This window comes from Phyllostomus discolor, chromosome 9 (assembly GCF_004126475.2).
Source record: "Phyllostomus discolor isolate MPI-MPIP mPhyDis1 chromosome 9, mPhyDis1.pri.v3, whole genome shotgun sequence".
Lineage (NCBI taxonomy): Eukaryota > Metazoa > Chordata > Mammalia > Chiroptera > Phyllostomidae > Phyllostomus > Phyllostomus discolor.
In genome coordinates, this window is record NC_040911.2 from 28,394,460 (window position 1) to 28,414,128 (window position 19,669).

General features: G+C 41.9%; 1 protein-coding gene across 4 annotated transcripts in view; it reads right to left on the minus strand.

The window, feature by feature from the left end:
* MAPRE2 (microtubule associated protein RP/EB family member 2) overlaps positions 1-19,669 on the minus strand; it is a 140,706-nt gene that overhangs the window by 76,848 nt on the left and 44,189 nt on the right. Inside the window, exon 1 of one of the 4 annotated variants that reach the window (XM_028523883.2) lies at positions 8,976-9,290. The exons of 2 other annotated variants lie outside the window; for them this stretch is intronic. In XM_028523883.2, coding sequence (XP_028379684.1) covers positions 8,976-9,094 — 119 coding nt within the window. In that variant the 5' untranslated portion in view covers positions 9,095-9,290. Of the gene's footprint in view, positions 1-8,975; positions 9,291-19,669 lie in introns of those variants that run through there. One more of the 4 variants, XM_028523885.2, reaches the window with a different exon arrangement.

A 19,669-nucleotide genomic window follows, 5' to 3' on the forward strand; every position in this document is an offset into this window, starting at 1 on the left:
AGAGGATAAAAATTTTGCCCTAGATCATAGAGTTAGAAAGGGGTGCCACTGGAATAGAAGAAGTCTCAAGGCCAGAGTCTGAGCTTGGCCACTATACCACACTGCCAATCCAAGCAGTAATCTGGGACTTTGAGAACCCCAGTTGGTCTTAACGTAGGGTAGGAACGGAGGGGTGCCGGATACTCCAGGACAACGTTTCAGTCCACACCAAGTTTTGAACTGGAATTGAAGTAGCAGTGACACACTCATCACACAGGCTGGAAACATGTTCATAACTATTCATGCTGACATCTTTTTTAATTTTTAAGAAATTATTTATCGATGAGAGAGAAACATCAATTTGTTGTTCCACTTAGTTATGAATTCACTGGTTGATTTTTTTAAATTGATTTTTAGAAAGAGAGAGGAACAAAGTGTGAGAGAGAAACATCAATTTTGTTGTTCCACTTATGCTTTTATTGGCTGATTCTTGTGTGTGCCCTGACCAGGGACTGAACCTGCAACCTTTCTTGGACGATGCTCTAACCAACTGAACTACCCAGCCAGGCATGCTGGCAGCTTAAAGTCAGTGGTATGACTATGCTATCTGCCTGTCAGAAATTCCTGGGAGAGAAAAAATGGGCTTTCCTAACACCAAACCAGCTTTTCCATTTATTGTGTGGTTGCTAGCCTCACTAAGAGATTTTGGAAAGACTTACAGGTCTCCATTCCCTTCTGTTTTCAGCCCCCTGCCCAGGTGGCTGATGACTCATCTCTCTTCTCCTTCCCTCTAGAGAACAAGTATTGCACGGACAGATTTACTATCTCCAGAAACAGAACGTGGGAGCCAGGAGGGAGGATCAAGAGCCTGGAGCATCTACCCCAAGAAGGCTTCACCCTGCGCTGGGGCTGGGCCCACCCACCTCTAGCAGGTGGATGCACCCACCAATCACCCCCTCATTCGCATCATCCTCCTGTTCTAGCAGGGAGAATCAGCTCACAAGCTCCACAAGCTTTCTATTTCACGGTTACTGATGGTGAGCAGGTCTCTGCAGCTGGGGTAATGTATTCAAAGCTCTCCTTTTGGTGACTCTTAATTGGTCAGTCTCTATGGGGATTCACTCAGACTAGTGGGCAAGGAGGCTGGAGTAGGGAGTATGGTGAATGCAGATGGATGGCTTGTTTCCTGGCCAGTGTCACACCAACACTATTGCAGGGGTCACATGAAGGCCAGATATTGCTTAATAACGTCCAAAAGGTGGGGAGGTTAGACTAAGAGTTGGGGGAGGCCGGAGAGCTTCAGTAGAGTGGCTAAAATATGGCAATAACCCATAATCTCACTGTCTTAGTCCCCCCTCCAGTACCTGACACACAGCAGGTGCTAAAAAACGAGACAAAAATAAAAATTCAAAGAGGATATGGAAAAAGAATCCTCACAGAGCATTATTTTGCAGTTAGTGCAAGATTCACGGAGCATACTAAGCAGGCTGAACATGTCACAAAAAAACATAGGAGGCAGATCCAATGTACTCTGAGCAAGTGAAACAAAATATGGATTATATGGATCATGATGTATGAAACCTCAAAGGGCAGATGCTACAGGAACAAATTTCATTTGTGATATTGTTTTAATTAAGAGTGGTAACTGCATTAGGCAAATTTTTAATATTATCCATGTGACTTCAGTACGTCTATGAATATTTTGAGATGCTTCCCAATATATTTCAGCAGGTAAAACTCATTGTTAAAACAAGACTCTATAAAGAGATACACAGGGACTTATCTGTCCAGTTCCCACCAGTATTAGTTTATATCCTTGCAGTTTCTCCAGGCATAGCAAGTAAATATGAATACACACTCCTTTTCCTCACTTTTACATAAAAGTTAGTAGAGTATAATTGTAATCTAGTGATGGTCAATACAAATATCATAAAAATCAGGGTCCAAAAGAGATAGGCCTTTTTACTTACCCTCAACTGACTCTTTGCAAGGAAGAAGTAAACTTCCCACCATGTAAGTCACTCAACAATGCTCAAAATTATGGCACGGGCTGTATTAAAATTTATACACAGAGGTCATGACAGAGGATGCACACTCAAACAGTTTTTATTTTCATGCTCCATTTCTGAAAGCTTCAGAAAATTACAGGAGTGATAATTTTGCCTCTGCCAGGTGATCAGCACAATAATCACAGCAGTACTTTATTGAGGTCAGATGTGAGTATCTCCCCATCTCAGCTTCCTCCCTCCTTGCCTGTTGTCCTGGATACAAGAGGCTTTTCAAGGAAGGGCTGTGCATTATGTATCTTTGTACCCTAAGTGCCCAACATGGAGTTTAGCATATAGGAGGAACTCAAGTTTGCTGAAAGAAAAGATTAAGAGTCAGCAAAAATGTTGGCTTAAATTTTAATGTAACAATAATTGTGTCATTATTTAAAAGAGTGGAAATTAAAATTTGTTTATTGTTAGCCATCTGAAAATGTGTTTTGTCATTCTAGATGGATACAAAGGACGTAGATTGGGGCGGGGCCCTGGGGGGCGGGGGGCCCATTTTAGTAGCTTCACTGTCTCCTGATTTACTGAGCACCAAATACAAGCCTTTCAGGGAATCCCACTCTTAAATGAAGGAATATTACCGTTTATAATCAAAGTAAAAATGAACATAAGAACGCCTCCCTGCGATGTCAAGGCCCCTAGCAGTTTTGACAAATACCTCTCAGGGTTTTTGCCAAGGGAAGCTGACTCTGAAGAACAAACAAAAACAAACACTAATTCTAGGAAAAGTAAAACAGGATCGCAGCAATCTAATGTGTGCCTCCTGCGAAGGTCACCATCATTTCAGGGTCATGCAACGGCAACCACTGGCCGTAAACTCCAGGACCAGTTCTTTGTGCAGGATATCAAGTTTTTTTATAGACTTCCCAATGCACACTACATTATTTATAACACGTTTTCTTATCTCTCAAACCTCCTGCCCTATTCCTCTTCTGTTCCACCCCATGGCCCGGATCTGGTTCTTTGGGCACATTTTACCTGCCCAAACCGAATGAGGTCTAGAAATAACAGGAAGACTGAATTCTAGATAAACTACACGAGCAGGCACCATTACTAAAAGCAGCCATCAACTTGACCATCTCGTGTATATATTAACACCCTCAGGAAAAACAAAATAATGCTTTAAATAAGAAAGCTTGCCCTGGTTCAAGTGAGAAAAATCCTAATTAGCCTGGGGAGGGTGGACACTAAAAATACACACTTTTTTTTTTCCTACTAAGAAATTATTTCTTGGTGGCCTAATAAAGCTGTTTAATCTTTACCTCACTAATGATTATTTTCATTAAAATAACTGAGCATTTTGGGAACACATTTCACAAAAACACACTTAGAAGAAATTTCTTCAACTGATGCTGTAAAGCAAAAGTTGTATAATTTCAGTTCTTGCCTCTGTGAACTGCAGGTTTCCAGTCTGAAAGAACTCTCTCAACATACTATAAATTCCAAGCACCAAAACATGAGGATAAACAATCAGAATGTTAAAATGAATGATGAGACAAGGTGCACAAGATGCCAGTGGGATGTATGTGGAGCGTGATTAACAAAAAGGGCTGCAGAAACAGTGCTTAAGATACCAGATGAATATGACATAGTACTACAGTGGCTGGGAGCCGAAAGATAGCCTAAGGTCAGGAAAATGAAACTATTCTAATATCCACGCATATTCTAACATATTTCATTGTGGAAAAAGATCATTTTCACAGGAGAGGAACAAATCAATTTTTCCTTTAAACTGAAATTGACAAAATTCCAAAGTAAATAGACTCAACACTATCCAAGTTAAGTTCTGTCTTCTCCAGTGCCTGCCATCAAGGTAATCCCCTTCCTGCTGTCAGAAGATTTGGCACCCAAGTCACGTGGAAGGCCCTGAGCAGTTTCATCAGTGTCCCGTCTGCATGTTTTAAAGTATTAAATGACTCAGGAGGAGCCTTCACGATGAAGTGTCAGACCCCTCGCTTTTGAGTTTTGGATGGTTAGAACAGTGTAAGCGTATAGAGCAGCTACTCCTTGAAGTTAGGCTGCTAGTCACAAAGTGGGCTTCTGCAAATTCAGAGGCCACTGTCTGACCCAAGTACCAGTCCTGTTATGGGTGATGCTGTCATTGCTTCCACTAGGGGAAAGGTGCCTTGGGCCAGGGAACATCTGTCTACCTGGTCCTGATCCCTACACTGGGCCTCAGAGAGTTCTCTCATGGTGAATTAAGGATTCTCTAGTCCTCCTGGAGCCTGCAGAGTGGAGCACCATTAGAACTCTCTTTTCCTTTTAACTCCCATTTCAAAGCAGGACATCAATTCCAGCATGCACACTTCTGTTTACATAATGCTGTTTTTTTGATTATTCAGTTTTCAGTGGCTTTCCATTTTCGCGCCTGACCACTCTGCCTGCCTGCCTTTCAATGCTCCTGCCTCATTTTCCACTACTGCCCAACGTGCACCTTACCAGGCCAAAGTTCTGATTCTAAAGCCTGCATTCTTTCCCCCCAGATGCTTGGTCTCCCACAGTGTGGTTTAGCTTCCTGCAGTATACTGGCCTTGAGGGTATCTTTTTCTACTTTGAGTCACTGTGGGCTCAGGAAATGCAAACCACTTTTGCTGTTGGACCAAGCCAAATACTCACAAGGTATATCTGTTACAAAATGAGCTGCTCACACATCTGACTTTGCTAGAACTCAAGGTCCTTGAAGGGGCATCCAGCAGCGAGTTTGCCCAGAGCACACGCTCAAGTATTTGTTGAATTAATTCTCCAAATCAAACAGTATTGAGATTAGTCCCAATATTTCCCCCTCGGTTAATCTACGGGGTTATTCATTGCAGCTTCAAGGGGTCGCTGTAAATTCAGAAAAGATATGGTGTATGGAAAACAACGACCTAAATGCAGAGAACCACCTCCAACCACTGTTCCACTAAGGTAATGTGCTGTAAACAGATGTGACCAGTGACAGCCGCTGGTGAGGAGGGGTAAGCCTCTCAGGGAGCCTAGAAGATCACTCCCTTACCAGAAGCTCTGGCAAAGAACCCTGAAAAGTTCAAAAATTGGGCACCAGAGAATCAAAGCATCAGGTAACCCTTCGATTTTTTTTTTCACAAATACTAAGAAAAATGAGGACAAACAAAAATCACTATTTTTGAAAACCTGGGAGAGTAGGAAACCCAGATGATGCTGATATATACGTAACAGAGACACATGAGGCAAGACTTTTAATGTCTGCGGCTGCTGTTTTGGGGTATATGATCTGAAAACTACATTGTGATTGAAGTGAGCCATGTTACAATAGCTTCTATTAAATGGCACATGCTTTCATGGCTATCTTTTATAAACACAGACACGTGATTTTTCTTTTTGTTTTTCTTAATGAGAGTTCATTTTTCAAGGTTGGTAAAGTTGTCAGAGCCAATCTTTCAGGCTTAAGTTTAAACTTGCTTTTTTTTTTTACAGTCCATTTCCTGGGGCCAAGTAATTTTTTAAAAAGTATTCAGAAACATACACTACTGTAGTTGCACGTGGAAACACCAGTGTGGAAATAGTCCCCTGGACTTATACATTCATTCTTAAAAGCCTGGAGTATGCAAACAAAGATATGGTGGGCAGAAGGCCAGTTAATAAATCTCATTTCCTACGAGCATCTGCATGAAACAGCTGTAGGGAGCCGCCTCTCCAGGGAGAGCCAGAGCAGGACTCGCTCACTCTGAATTAAACAGTGTCACCTCAAACGGCCCATACTGCATTTATATTTTAAGCGGCTCTTAACATGCACAGATTTCTGGTGCTCATAAATGCCATGAGGAAGCCGGGGCTGAGGAGGCCATCACATGGTCATGGACATGAGCTGTGGAAACACGTCCACATGGCTCTGCTGAGCCATTTTTGCACTTGCTCTTTTCAACTGAAATGACCAATGGAGAGGTAATTTTCTAAAGGAAACTTGCTCTTCTAACCAAAGTGTGCACAGGTTTCAATAATGATTTACTACCCACTCTAGCTCAGGCTGGAGAAATGGGCTCTGTGTACAGTACGAGATACCTGGGTTAAAATACCTGGGTCATGGACCATATTAGAGCCTTATTTATAAACAATCTGGTGCAAATGTTATGGGAATGTTGTCTCCAGCTGGGAAGTGACTGCCTGTTCCCTGACAGTGCTGGGAAGCACTGCCTTGTCCCCTGAGTTGTGTTACCTGCCAGGTGAGGGGTATTCATCCTGGAGCTCCTAAGAGTCCTTCTTTCCATAATCACAACAATCTTCTTATATTTATATAGTTCTTTTCTTTTAAGAAAGTCTTTGTTTTAAATGTTTTGAAGTTAACCTTACAAAAACTTTACAAGAATACAGTTAGGTATCTTATATGTAATGACCAAATGTAGGTATCATTATAAAGATAAAGGACGGGCTAGGAGGCCTGTCTAGAACTCAGTTGAGGAATCAGAAGGAGAATTCCCTACGACATCCCAGGGCTCTGGGTGTATGCAGGCCTTCTACGAGCCTCAAACAGAACTCTCAGGCACTTCTCACTGGTGGGGGCTATGCCGAACCTACGGCCAAAGTAAAACTTATTTGGTTACACCTCTACTCTGGCTTTCAAATTGCCTTCCAAGTTTTCTCAGCAATTAAATGGCAATATTATTCCAGCCTCAGGACGCCAAAATAATTACAGAACAGTTCCTGGATTAAAAAAAAAAAGTGTCACATTTTTCCTTCCCTTACACCCCTACAGAAAAATAAGTGGTAGTTATGAGACACTAGTCATCCACTTTGAAAGAAAAGCAGATGGAGGATAACAACAAGCATGTCTGTCCCTGTGTGCATCCTTGGTATAATATAGTACGTATATAATTTTAGAGGCTTCCTTCCTCATTTAACCTATGACATCTCTCACTATAGTGTCCAATAACCCTATTAATATAAAATAGGAATGCAATGATGCTCATAGTGACTTAAGAATTTGTTAAGTCAAACATTTATTCCAATTCAGTTTTCTTTTTCGTATCATTTCAGACACCATTATAGAGACTCAGAAAGCAAACTACAAATAATTCAGGAAGTAGAAATAACCTGAACTGACTTAAAAAGGTAAATAAAATTTTATTTAGAAACAATAATTTATCACCAAAATTAGCATTTAATATTTCCACCAAGTGATTTTTCCATTGCCATTTCAAGTTAGTTCATATGACTAATAAAACCCAACTAGGCCACATCCTTTGGCCCACATGGTAAAATTCGAACTCTATCTTAAAAACAACAGCTACCTACATGGCAGAGATGAACTGATTTAAGAAATGAGGGCTTCAAATGCATTACAGATATAAGATGTACTAAATGTGTAAGAATGGCTTAAACAAGTGAGGTTTAAAAAGCAACTCAAGGTTTTTGTTTTTAATTCTATTTGAGGCCTTAGAATGTTCAGAGAAAGGCGGAGGAGGGAGGGAGAGAGGGACCCAACTTCTAATCACAAGCCTGGGTCTCCAAAAGGAGAATCTCAGAAGTTGCAGACCAATCTGGGTTTACATTAAAAGAATGACAAGCACTTGGAATCTGTAAGGATACCATGTCAACGTATTAGTTGGAGCCATAAGGCATGAGATTTTGGTGACTTCGTGGGCACAGCCAAAAATGACTGCAAGTATTTATGTAATAACCAGAGAGGATAGGGCAAAGGTTGCTTATCATTTGTTTTTGAGTCAGCAAATAGTGTTTCATTGGTCAAAGGCAGAGGAAGTGAGCTACTTTGGGTTCTATTTTATAAACATTTATACTCACAGAATATTCTACCCATAATACTATCTTAATGTTTAGATGAAGGCATTTAAAAAAAGAGTTATTTCCTGTTGCTCACTAGCTGAGAGGATGCACTCTAGAGGTATGTGTGTTCTGCTTCAAAGCAGAAGCATTGTTAGCGGTTATCAAGGTAACGTTTAAAAATAACTACCCCAGTACAAAAGAACTTCAGAGGAAATATGAGTGAAGATCAGTCTCCCTTCTAGTCTGGCCTTGAGCTTCATTAGACTCTAGCTGCATTCTCCATTACATTGTTATCCTTATCAAACAATGCAAACAATTTTAATGAGCTTATCTACTAGAACATATTGCCAGATATGTTAATGTAAAAATGATGCCAACCACACAGGCCAACTCATTAATCATAGGGCTCACAACACAATGACCAAGATCAGCCCCATCCTCAAATCAGACCTCAGCAAAATACCAGGAATTACCTTCCTACTGTAAATAAAAAGGGCGGGCTCCCCCACCCATGCGGAGGCCATAAACTCCTAAAAATATGCATAACAGCGCCCCATTTTTTTCAGGTCTGTTGCAGTCCAGTCTCTTTCTAATAAACCTTGGGTTCCATGAAGGAAATTTTGGTGAATGCCTGACACCATGACCTCTCCTGTCAATCCTTGCACCAATCAGCGAGCAGAATTCTTACAAAGCTCCATCAATCTGGCGGTTTAACATCACAGACTGCAGCTTAATCTAGAGGATTCCATCTTTCCTGCACAGACACCAGGGCAAGCGCAAACGCTTTCCTCGCCATCCTCCTGTCCTCTGCCTTTGCCTTTGGGCACAGCCTACCTAATGGTTCCTTTAAAACATCTCCAAGGAAATAAGGGAAGGAAGTGCTACAGCTTGTCTCCCTTTGGAGAGGAGGGAAAATTGCTTGCCTTTTCATCAATGTGGAAGGAAAGAAATGGAGGGAGACCCCTTGCAGGCAGCAAACCTATTCACAAAATGCTTTCCATCTGCAATCGTGAAGCCTCCATGCATACCCAACATGACACATGGAAATGGATAGCAAAGAATCACAACTGCCTTCACAAACGCACGTCTGCAGCCCGGTCTGGGTCAGTGTCTGCTTCATTATATAACGGGCCGGATTTCCATTTCCGCGCGTCCCAGCCGAGGTGCCCCGCCCGGCACCACTCCCGGTGCCAGACCGATTACCTGTAGGAACGCTCCCCGCGCACGGTGTGCTTCCGGAAAGGAATGATGGTCCCGTTATCCTGGATGATATCGTTGTTGTTCTCGCCATTTGGGGACAGGGTTTGGGTCGGACCAGGCATTGGCGCACTCCCGAGGTAGGGAACAAACCGCTGTGGGCTGGCTGGTGAGGAAGGTGGCTGCGTCTTGCCTTCCCGCTCGCCTGCTCCTCACGCAGACCTCGCCTGCTCGTAAGCTCCCTTCTCCCAGCGCAGGCTCCCGCCCCGCCCTCCTGAGTCCCGCCCTCCTAGCTGCTGACGTCAAAGCGCCGGCAGCAGCACCCTGGTCACGTGGCCAGGCCCATCACCATAGCAACTCGCTAACTCATCACCTCGCCTCAATTCGCACAGGGCCGTGGCGTGACCACGCCAGCAGCTCCAGGCAGGCACCCGGGCGGGCCTACATCTGGCATGTAAAATCGAGGGCCACCCCCAGCCCCCCTCGCAGACTCGCCTGGTCTGAAAACCAGCTCTTCCTCTAACCATTTCCTTTCCGACCCGTGCTCCAACTGCAGCTGTGTACACAAAAGAGCGATTCAGGCCGAGGGGTGTGGGAGACCCTTTAACTCATTCAGTACCAAGTTCTTGCGCCCTTAAAATTAAACTCGGTTCGGTTTCAGGAAAATCTAAGACTTGGTGTCCTGCTTCCAGAAAATGTATCGGACTAAGGATTTAGAATTTCCAATTCCTTCCGTATTCTCTAAACACAAGCAACCTCCTCCCTAAAATAAGCCTCAAACGTAAGAGGAAGCTGTATTGCCTTGCAATCAATGTAGCCTTTACCTTAATAATGTGGAGATTAAAGATGACAAATTAAGAGATTTTTCTGCACAAAAGAATCCCCAAAGAGGGTTTATAAAAAAGATAACCACCATTTTAGAATATCATAGTTACCCACAACCACCTAATTCAAATTCTTATACTGCCTTCAGATACAGATAATTAACTCCTTGCCATTTATTTCACTTCCATTTGAATTAAGTGAACACCCGATTTAGTATTTGGAAGCTCTCAGCATTCAAGCTACTCTATATCACTGTAATGCAGTTTTCAAATACACTGGTTATGAGACAGGTACTATTATTACTATCCCTATTTTAAAGATGAGTGAACCAGTGAGATTAAGTAACATGCTCAAGGTCATACAGCTAGAAAGTGGTGTACTGGAACTTCAAAATGGCATGTTTTTATCAATGTGTTTGACAATACTGATCTATACCTAATGTGAGCTCATAAATATTATATATTAAGGTAAGAATCAAGTACTTAATGTACACTCTCAACGTGACCACTGTGCAAAGATAGCTGTGAATAGATTTGCTATTACAGTGCAAAGACTAAAGATTAGATTATAAACTCTGAACAGACCTGGGATGTGTCCAGTGCTTTCCTCCAGGGAGGAGAAGAGAGTCTGAAGGATTCTGTGGCTATCAAAATGGTCTTTGGTGTTTTGTTTTGTTTTTTTTTGTGGGGGGAAAGGGGGACAAGAGTTGGGGTATAAAAGACAATATAACTATATGTGGCAGAAAGTACTAGGCTATATGGCCCACCTGTTCACATCATTGTGTGGTTCATCAGCTTTATCATTTTGTGGTAGAGATATTAAAAACAGGTAAAAACTTTGTCATTCCTGACAATTGTCTAGCATATCTCCCTGGTAATAAGTTATCTCTGGCATGTAGCTACTAGAATTAGACACAAGTGGTTTATAACCTAGGTGGCAATGATTGATGGTCTCAAACAAGGGGGCATTCTCCCTTCTACTTTATATTTGGGTGACATTTTATAATTTTATTTTATGCTTCTCCAGTGAATTCACTGTATACTAGCTGATTTCTTAGCTTACATGAGAATTACTTCTTACATAATAAAGATCCAAATCTGACCTTAGACTTTTGCAAAGTACACAGATACGTATAAGTAAAAGAGACACACACAAGCCTTACATTGCCCAAGGAGCTATATAAGGGACTTGAGAGTGTAGTCATTGCTACAATCTACTTCCTCTTACTATTTCTGGTATGGGACCCATGGTTGTCAATTTCCTTAGTAATTTGTTCTCTTTCACTGAAACTTCTCCTTTTGCAGGGAACAGTCTGAAGATGAAAGGCACAGTCTACAAGACAAGTATTTAACGTTTTCAGAGTGGGCTCTCTCATTGTGTGTTCTTTATTACAGCTTACTTTTTCATAACCCCATATTTAAGTAATATGTTAGACATCACTGATGCTATCACAGGGACTAAATATTTGTCAGAATTGGAATGCATGGTTCATTGATTATACCAACTAATTTTGTGGAGTGGATAGTCCCACCATTTCTAGGCTGCTTGTGCAGAAGAAGACTACTATGGCCAAGAACTTGGGTTGATGGGCTAAAAGGGGAAGAAGACATCTAAGAGCCCTTGTGAATTTTCCTCTAGAACTGCTTTGAGCCACATTACTATAAAGGGGCTCAGAAAGCTCCAGAAACCTGTGATTACCGTCCAAGATGCAGGGGTAACAGGAGTAATAATTTGAAAATATTAAACAGATGTGTTTTCATTCCTCTTCTTAAAAATCAGGTGATCTGGCTGCAATTCCCCAGTGTAGCCCTGGGGCAAATTCCACTTCAGGAAGGAAGATGCTAGGATGCAGGCAAAGTACAGAACAGGCAGGAAGGAGGAGGAAAGAGTCTACCCTTTCCAACCTCAACTGAGTGTAGAAAGAAGGAGATGAAAGTAGGATCACCCAAACGGAGACTTTGGAAAAGTGGTGACTTTGTTCTCAACCCAAGAGATTTTCTTTTGTCTCCTTTCGCATTAGGGACTCCAGGAAAAGACCTTAAAGAGCAGCTCCCTAACACCTCCTTCCCCAAACAGGTGCAGCCCCATAACAGTCAAGACTAAAACCAGGGGCTTGGTATGGCCAGGCATAGGAGTAAGGGAGAGGGAAGGGTATATAAAAGACTAAATATTCACCCAAGAGATGGAGCTATTCAAAGATAGTCTAAAAGGCTGGAAGAGGCCCTAAAACTGTGGACTGGCATCTTTAAAACTGTTTCTGCTACCTCAGCCCTCAGCAGGGTGGGCAGAATTGCTCAGGTCAGTATAGAAAAAAACAATCACGCTAACATGTCTTTGTACATCAACTGTGGATTCAAATTTTGCCTTCTGTACATAGGTGTACCTGTAATAAAACACATGCGGACCATGTCCTACATCTCCAACTGCCCAATGGAGAAATGGCTCCTCTCATCAAGCATCATGATTAAAGTTGGGGCTGTGGAGGCTGGCCTGGGGTTCCAACCTGGTTTCACTCCTTGCTTGACCCTAGCAAGTTACTTTGCATTTCTAAGATTTGGATTCCTCATCTATGAAGTCAGTGTAATAATACTGGTTTTATAGTGTTGTGAAGATTAAATTCTGTAATATATTTAAACAGTGAACACAGTGTCTGGCATAGAGCAAATGCTCTTCAGTGGTATTTTATATGCTACCACTTCAGTGGTAATATGTTAGGTATATCCTAAAATGTTCATTTATTCACTTGCTACTTATAACTGGATTTCTTGTGTATTGGAAGTCAGCAAGCCAGAAAAGTCCCAGGCTCTGTCCTTGAGGAATTTGTTGTTGGCCAAGACAAAAATATTGGCAATTATGATACAACATAATGCTGCAATAATTGTACCATGTAGGGTGATATGGGACTATAGAAGATGAGCACCTAATTCAGAATTGGAAATTGGCAAGTAGGTCTGGCAAACTACCCTAAGGAGCTATTGTCTCAGCCTCAGATGAATAAGAATTATAACTTTTTTGTTCACTTCCTATGTGGCAGACAGAGTGTAAGATTCCTTAGGATAGGGGTTTCAGCTGTTTTGTTTGCTGCTATATTTGCCATTCCTAGAACAGGCCCTGACAGCTAGAAGGCACTAAATGAATAAGTAATTCATTCATTTACTCAATAAATACCTGATTTGATTCTCAAAACAACCCTAATGACAAAACTGAGGCTCTAAGAGGAAAAGCAATTTGTTTAGGATTGGATATCAGGTTTTCTCAGCCGTGCACTGGGGAGCACTGTCATGTAAAAGAGGTGTGGCAGTGCAGAGGAAAGCTAAAGGAACCCCCAAGCGGATACACTTAGGTGCAGAGGTAGGAGAGGGTGTAGGTCTCTGGGAGACAGCAAGTCGTTTAGTATGGACTCAGAATGGAGTGCACAGTGGCAGGACACAGGGCAAGCACCAGGTGCAGAAAGCTGCTATGGCCCAGCTAAGGAGTTGACCTTAATTCTGAAGGTGTTTTGGAAGTATGAAGTGCTTTGGGGAGGACATTAATGGTGAAAATTTGCATCAAGGTCTGATACTGACAGGTATGGAGGATGTATGGGAGAAGATTAAAATGAGTCAGTGATGAAAGTCTAAGCTAAGACATGGGCCAAGGTTTAAAAAGAAAGCACAGATTTGAGATTTAGAGAGGGTAAAACTTTCAGGGTTCTCTGACTAACTGGATGTGGGCACGGATATTGGATGGGGGTAAAGGGTGCGTAGTGAAGTAGAGGGAGGAGGCCTTTCACATGAATCCTGGGCTTACGGCTTAGGTGACCACATGGGTAATGGTATCACTTACCCAACTAGGAAATGCAGATTGAATTGTCCTTCTGGAAGAAAGGTTCTCCTGATGTGTCTTGGACACAGAGAAGTACCTACAGGACATCCTCCTGGTGACCATGAGTGGACACTGGGACTCACATGTGGTGGGTGGTCATTCTCTGTTGAATGAGGGAATATGTGGGTCTTTGAACTTATGAGGACTTGGGGATTTGGAGGAAATGACCTCGCAGGTGATAACTGAAGCTGTGGGTGTTGGCACCTCACTCAGGGAGAAAGAGAAGCCCTGGGGTGGAACTCTTTAAAACCTGAGTGATTTAAGAAAGAAGGTTGCAAAAAGAGACCGTGAAGGATTTTGCATGGTGGGGCAAAGCACAACACGGAGCAGTTTTCCTGAGCCCAGGGGAGAAGCAGGGAGGAGGGGGTTGTCTCTGGGGCCGAGAGTCACAGAAAGGTTGAGTCAGATGAGGCAGAGAGGTGTTCACTACATTTGATAAGGTGCTCTTGGGGGTACTTTTAAGAGGGTGGATTTCAGATCTGAATAATAAAATCTTCAGCAAGCAGGGAAAGCTGCAATTCTTTGTAAAATTACCAGTATTCTGATCTAGCAAAGATATTCAGAGAAGGGATATTAAATCCAGGGTCATATATACTCATATGTAGTATCAGTAACTAACTAGAATCAATAAGTATTTGCATTAAAAAGTCCTAACAATGTCGGAGAGGTCTATATGTTCATCAATGAGCACCAGTGAGTACCAGATAAGCCGATCCTACCTCTGAGCCCCATTCTAGTGGAGTCAAGACTCCTTCCCTCCCTCAAAAACGTCAAACAAATATTCAAAATTCATGTTGGGAGAACATTGATTACAAAGGTAGACCCGGAGGATGTGGAGCCAGAGCCGTGAAAACAACCAGCATAAGAGGAAGTCAGCAGCAGTCTCAGCACAAAGATCCAATCAAGGAGGATGGAACTGGGAACCAGCCCAGGTTTTCATTTTCAGAGTTTTTGGCTTGTGGCACAGTCCCATTTCTCTTGAGACTCTGGCCAGCAAGCACTGATAATTGTGTACTGGCAGACCTCATTGTCTCTCTGCTCCTCCAACACACGAGGTTCATCTAGAACAGGCATTTTGCATTGCCTTGGATTTGAAAAATCCAAAATCCAATAGCAGAGAACATATGAAATCATTATCCAGGATGCACGTTAATCCTGGTTCCATCCCAGAAGCACTTACTCATTATGTACGCCTTTTCCGGGTTACAGTGTGTTCACTGACATTGATACGCACTATGGCCGCACTATAGTCAAAGGCACTCACAGCCGTCACACCATCTTGGATGGGGGCTTCCTTAGATTGTCATCGCCCCCCAAATGCAGGCAGAAGATCCCACTTAGCTGTCACCGTTGCTGTCCTGAGAAAAGAAATTTCTCCCATGCATATGTCCTAGAACATTTTCCAGTAGGGAATGGCAGAACAGCGTATCAATCCATGACTTAAATTAGTATGTTTCACACCCAAAATGATAGCAGGGAATAAATGTGTGATTGGTGGGTCAGCCAGAGGCCCTGGCCCTGAAATCACACTTGTGGCACAGAAATGTAACAGAGTGTTCCTTGCTCACTGCCTTAACCCTAAGGCATAGACGGTTTTTGTATGATATGCTTATGTCTCCTGGCATTTAGTAATAGCATTTTATGTAAGAAAAATTGGTAAATAATGTTTTCTCCCTGATGAAGAAACTCTCTTCAGAGCCAACTGAAATAGGTGTGTTCTCCAGGACTGACTTTTAAGATGACTTGTCTTTGCAGATTATTTTTCTGCACATTTGTAGCTGCGCTGATATTTGCACTAGGTAGCACCTCGCAAGCGTCCTCCGTGCGTGCTAGTAAAACAGCAAGGTTTCCATAACGTCCAAACACAGAACATGCCATTGTGTAAGATTTCTCTGAGTCGGAATTCATTTTCTAATTCGCTTTCTCTTGGATTTTCTCAAGCTTGGACTTAATTTTGCGGAATAACTCATAGAACATGATGGAATACGATTTAAAAACACTCACAGAGCATTATGATTTCTGTAATCATTCAATCAAATCTGTTCAATGTGGAGTTTCAGTCTATTAAATAAAAATGTGCTTTTGAATTATACCATCTGGTTAAATTTAAGAGCTTTAAATATGTTTTCCATAAAAATACAATGTGACAAATGTTATAATTGAAGAATGTATTGAGTATCACAGGAATACAGAAAAGAAAGAAACCACGTCTGGAGGAATGAAAAAAAGCTTCACCGAGGCCGTGATATTTATTTGTTTTATGGCTCAATCACTCATTCAACAAATATTTATTGAGCACGTATGTCCTAGGAATAATTCTAGGCACTGAAAATACAGAATTTAACAACATATAAAATCCCCTGCCCTCAGAGAACTTACACTTGAGTGTGTAAGTGTGTGCGTTGCGAGGTGAGGGGACTTAGGAGGTGAGGTTGGAAAGATCACAGAGGGACTGGAATGTGCAGAGCTTTGAACGGCCTAGACTTTGGCTGAAAACCAGTTAGACACCATTACTTTGTAGTAGCATTAGCGGTGTCTGTTGGCACAGATGTGAATTCTAGTAATATTGACAGTAATGATAGCAATAGTGATACCTATTATTTATTGGACATTTTTTAAGATTTTATTTATTTATTTTTAGAGAGGGAAGGGAGGGAGAGAGGGGGGGGGAGAGAGGGGAGGAGGGAGAGAGAGAGAGAGAGAGAGAGAGAGAAACATCAATGTGCGGTTGCTGGGGGTTATGGCCTGCAACCCAGGAATGTACCCTGGCTGGGAATTGAACCTGGGACACTTTGGTTCCCAGCCCGCGCTCAATCCACTGAGCTATGCCAGCCAGGGCTATTGGACACTTTTTAAAAATTATATTTTACTGATTATGCTATCACAGTTGTCCCACTTGTTCTCTATCCAGCAACCCCCACTCCCTCAGGCAACCCCCACACCATTGTCCACGTCCATGGACCACATGTATAGGCTCTTTGGTTACTCTCTTCCCTGTACTGCACTTTACATCCCCAGGGCTGTTCGGTAACTACCTATTTGTACTTCTTAATCCCCTCACCTCTGCACCCATTCCCCCACCCCTCTCTCCCATCTGGAAACCATCAAAATGCTCTCTGTATCCATGACTTTAGTCTCTGTTCTTGTTTGCTTAGTTTGTTTCTTAGATTCAATTGTTGACAGATACGTATTTATTGCCATTTTATTATTCATAGTTTTGATCTTCTTTTTCTTCAATAAGTCTCTTTAACATTTCATATCATAATGGTCTGGTGATGATGAACTCCTTTAGTTTTTTCTTGTCAGGGAAGCTTTTTATCTGCCCTTCGATTCTAAATGATAGCTTTGCTGCGTAGAGCAATCCTGTGCTTTTTAATGAGCCAAATACTATGCTTTAGTTGAGTAGATATTTTAATCCTCACAGAAACTTATGAGGAAGGGGTGATTTTCAATCCCATTTGTCAAAGGAGGTAACTACTGAAATAATTTTGCCTGATCACCAGCCAGGAAGTGGCCAGCTGGGCATGAACATACCTGCCAGGTGTCAAAGCTGCCATTCTTACTCACTGAAGCCCGCCTTCCACTAGGGTCTGATAAAACCTGGGTGAAAGAATGCAGAATCTGGACTTGGGGAGTAGCAGCAATGAGACAACAGAAGGACAGAGAGGCAAGAGAATGTAGATTCCTCCCTGAAAGTAATTCAGTCTACGGAGCAAAAAGGTAAGGCCTGCAAAAGGTTGGAGGCAGAGGGGATGGGAGGAGGGTGCAAATTATTAGAACAAGTTAGTTGAACATTATGGTTAAGGGAAAGGAAGGGGGAGGAAGGGGGAGAAGGAAGAGGTACCAGGATTTGGGGTTAGCAGTATATGTTATTATAGAGAAAATAGTTTTTTTACTCTTATTTATAGTGATTAACTATTTTCTGAGTAAGCCTAAACTACTAAGATCCATTTCTTTGATATCCATCTTCTGGAGGTGAGAGAGACCACAAGGTTTTTTGTGGGTTTTTTTTTGTATTTATTCTCAAAGCTAAAATCTGCTTTCATTTTCACTATACCAAGACTGCTACAATTCAACCATTGTGCTACAGACATGCATGTTTGAATGTTCTCACTGAAATGTGCCAATGCCCAAGTTCATGAAATCCCTTTATTTCCTCCCTGTTTTATTCCTATGTTTAAGTACAACACATGTTGTTGAACTGACTTGGTAGGGCAACTAAAAAAAGATAAAAGGCATCATGTGCTCAGTTGGGTGGCAAGGGAAATGAAGAGGCTCTGTGTACCATCAACAAATAAATAATCTTCCAGAAGGCTCAGAAGCTTCCAGACAACTATTTCTTTAGAGCTCTCAAAAGTCAGCTGACTCATTGGGCTTTATTTCTGACTTTGATATTGAGAAGTCCTAATTGAATGAAGAGGCTCCTTAATATAAATACAAAGCCAGTGGGGGAGGGGTGGGGACAATACTAGTTCTAATAGGTGCTGGTGGCCTCTAGAGCTTCAGAGCCACTCAGATCCCAGGCCACCAATGGCAACCAGGAGCCCTGGGAGGAAGGGTCTTCCTGAGCCCAGGGCTCCTCCGTGGAGTCTGCTGTGCATGGCAGCAGCGTGTCGGCTCACGGGTGGCTCCTCCACAGTGTGTCAAGGGAACATGAGGCCAGCAGCTGGGAAGCAGTGTGAGTAATGGAAGAGAAATTCACCAATTTCTGATCTCATCCAAATAAAATTTTAAAAAAGAAATTAAAGCAGCTTACTTCATTAAAAAAAGAATGCAAATGGAAATTATGAAGTAAGACTAAGTTTCCATTAGAAATGTTTTAATTAGTGCTTAAACTTTGTTTACGCAAGAGTTTATAATGTCAAGTATCTTCATGATCTCAACTCACATTCACCATCTACAGAACATGAACATGAACGTGAGGGATCCAACTACAGAGCACAACACAGGAAAACATAATGGGTCACCGTCAAGTGGCTTCATGAAGAAAATCCAAACGGAGCTTAGTCTTAACAACACATAGGGAGCCACAATGAGTAAATAGTCAGCTAGTACAGCTAGATTAATCCTTGAGATTAATGCCTCTACACAGCCTGCCTTTCATACCCACCCCCAAACCCCCAATTCCAGTCTTTTCAGGAGATGCTATCAGCATTCAAGGACACAATGCGATCATTATAAATGAGAAGTAATGACGTGTAGTGGGATGCGCATGAATTGTTATTATATTATCTTTCCCTCCTTTTTTCCTGGGAACTATTCCTTTAAACCTTGTGATTCAAGTAGAGCTTGACAATAATAATATTCCTCTGCCTGGCACTAGGGGATGATTCAGAGTTAGGCATGTGCCCCAAACCAGCTGATCTAGAATATTTAGATTATTAGAATATTAGAATTTTTAAAAATTAAAGTTGCAATGTGGTGTGTGTGTGTGTATGTGTGTAGGGGGAGACAGTATCTACCTTACTGAAGATAGCAGTTTGGAGTTAAGAAAATATAGTATGAAGTGCTAGGCAAGAAAAAGAAATAAAAAGGCATCTAATCCAGAAAGGAAGAAATAAAACTGTCACCATTTGCAGATGACATGATATTGTATATTAAAAAACCCCAAAGATTCCATCAAGACACTGTTAGAACTAATAAATTCAGTAAAGTTGAAGGATATGAAAATCTGTCCCTCTTCTATTCACTAATAATGAACTATCAAAAATAAATTAAGAAAACAATTCCACTATAATTGCATCAAAAAGAATAAAATACCTAGGAATAAATTTAGCCAAGGAGGTGAAAGACATGTACATTGGAAACTTTTAAGACATTGATAAAAGATATTAAAGAAGACACAAATAAATAGCTAGATATTCCATGCTCCTGGATTGAAAGAACTAATATTATTAAAATGTTAAGCCCTGGCTGGCGTAGCTCAGTGGATTGAGCAGGGCTACAAACCAAAGTGTCGCAGGTTCAATTCCCAGTCAGGCCACATACCTGAGTTGCAGGCCATGGCCCCC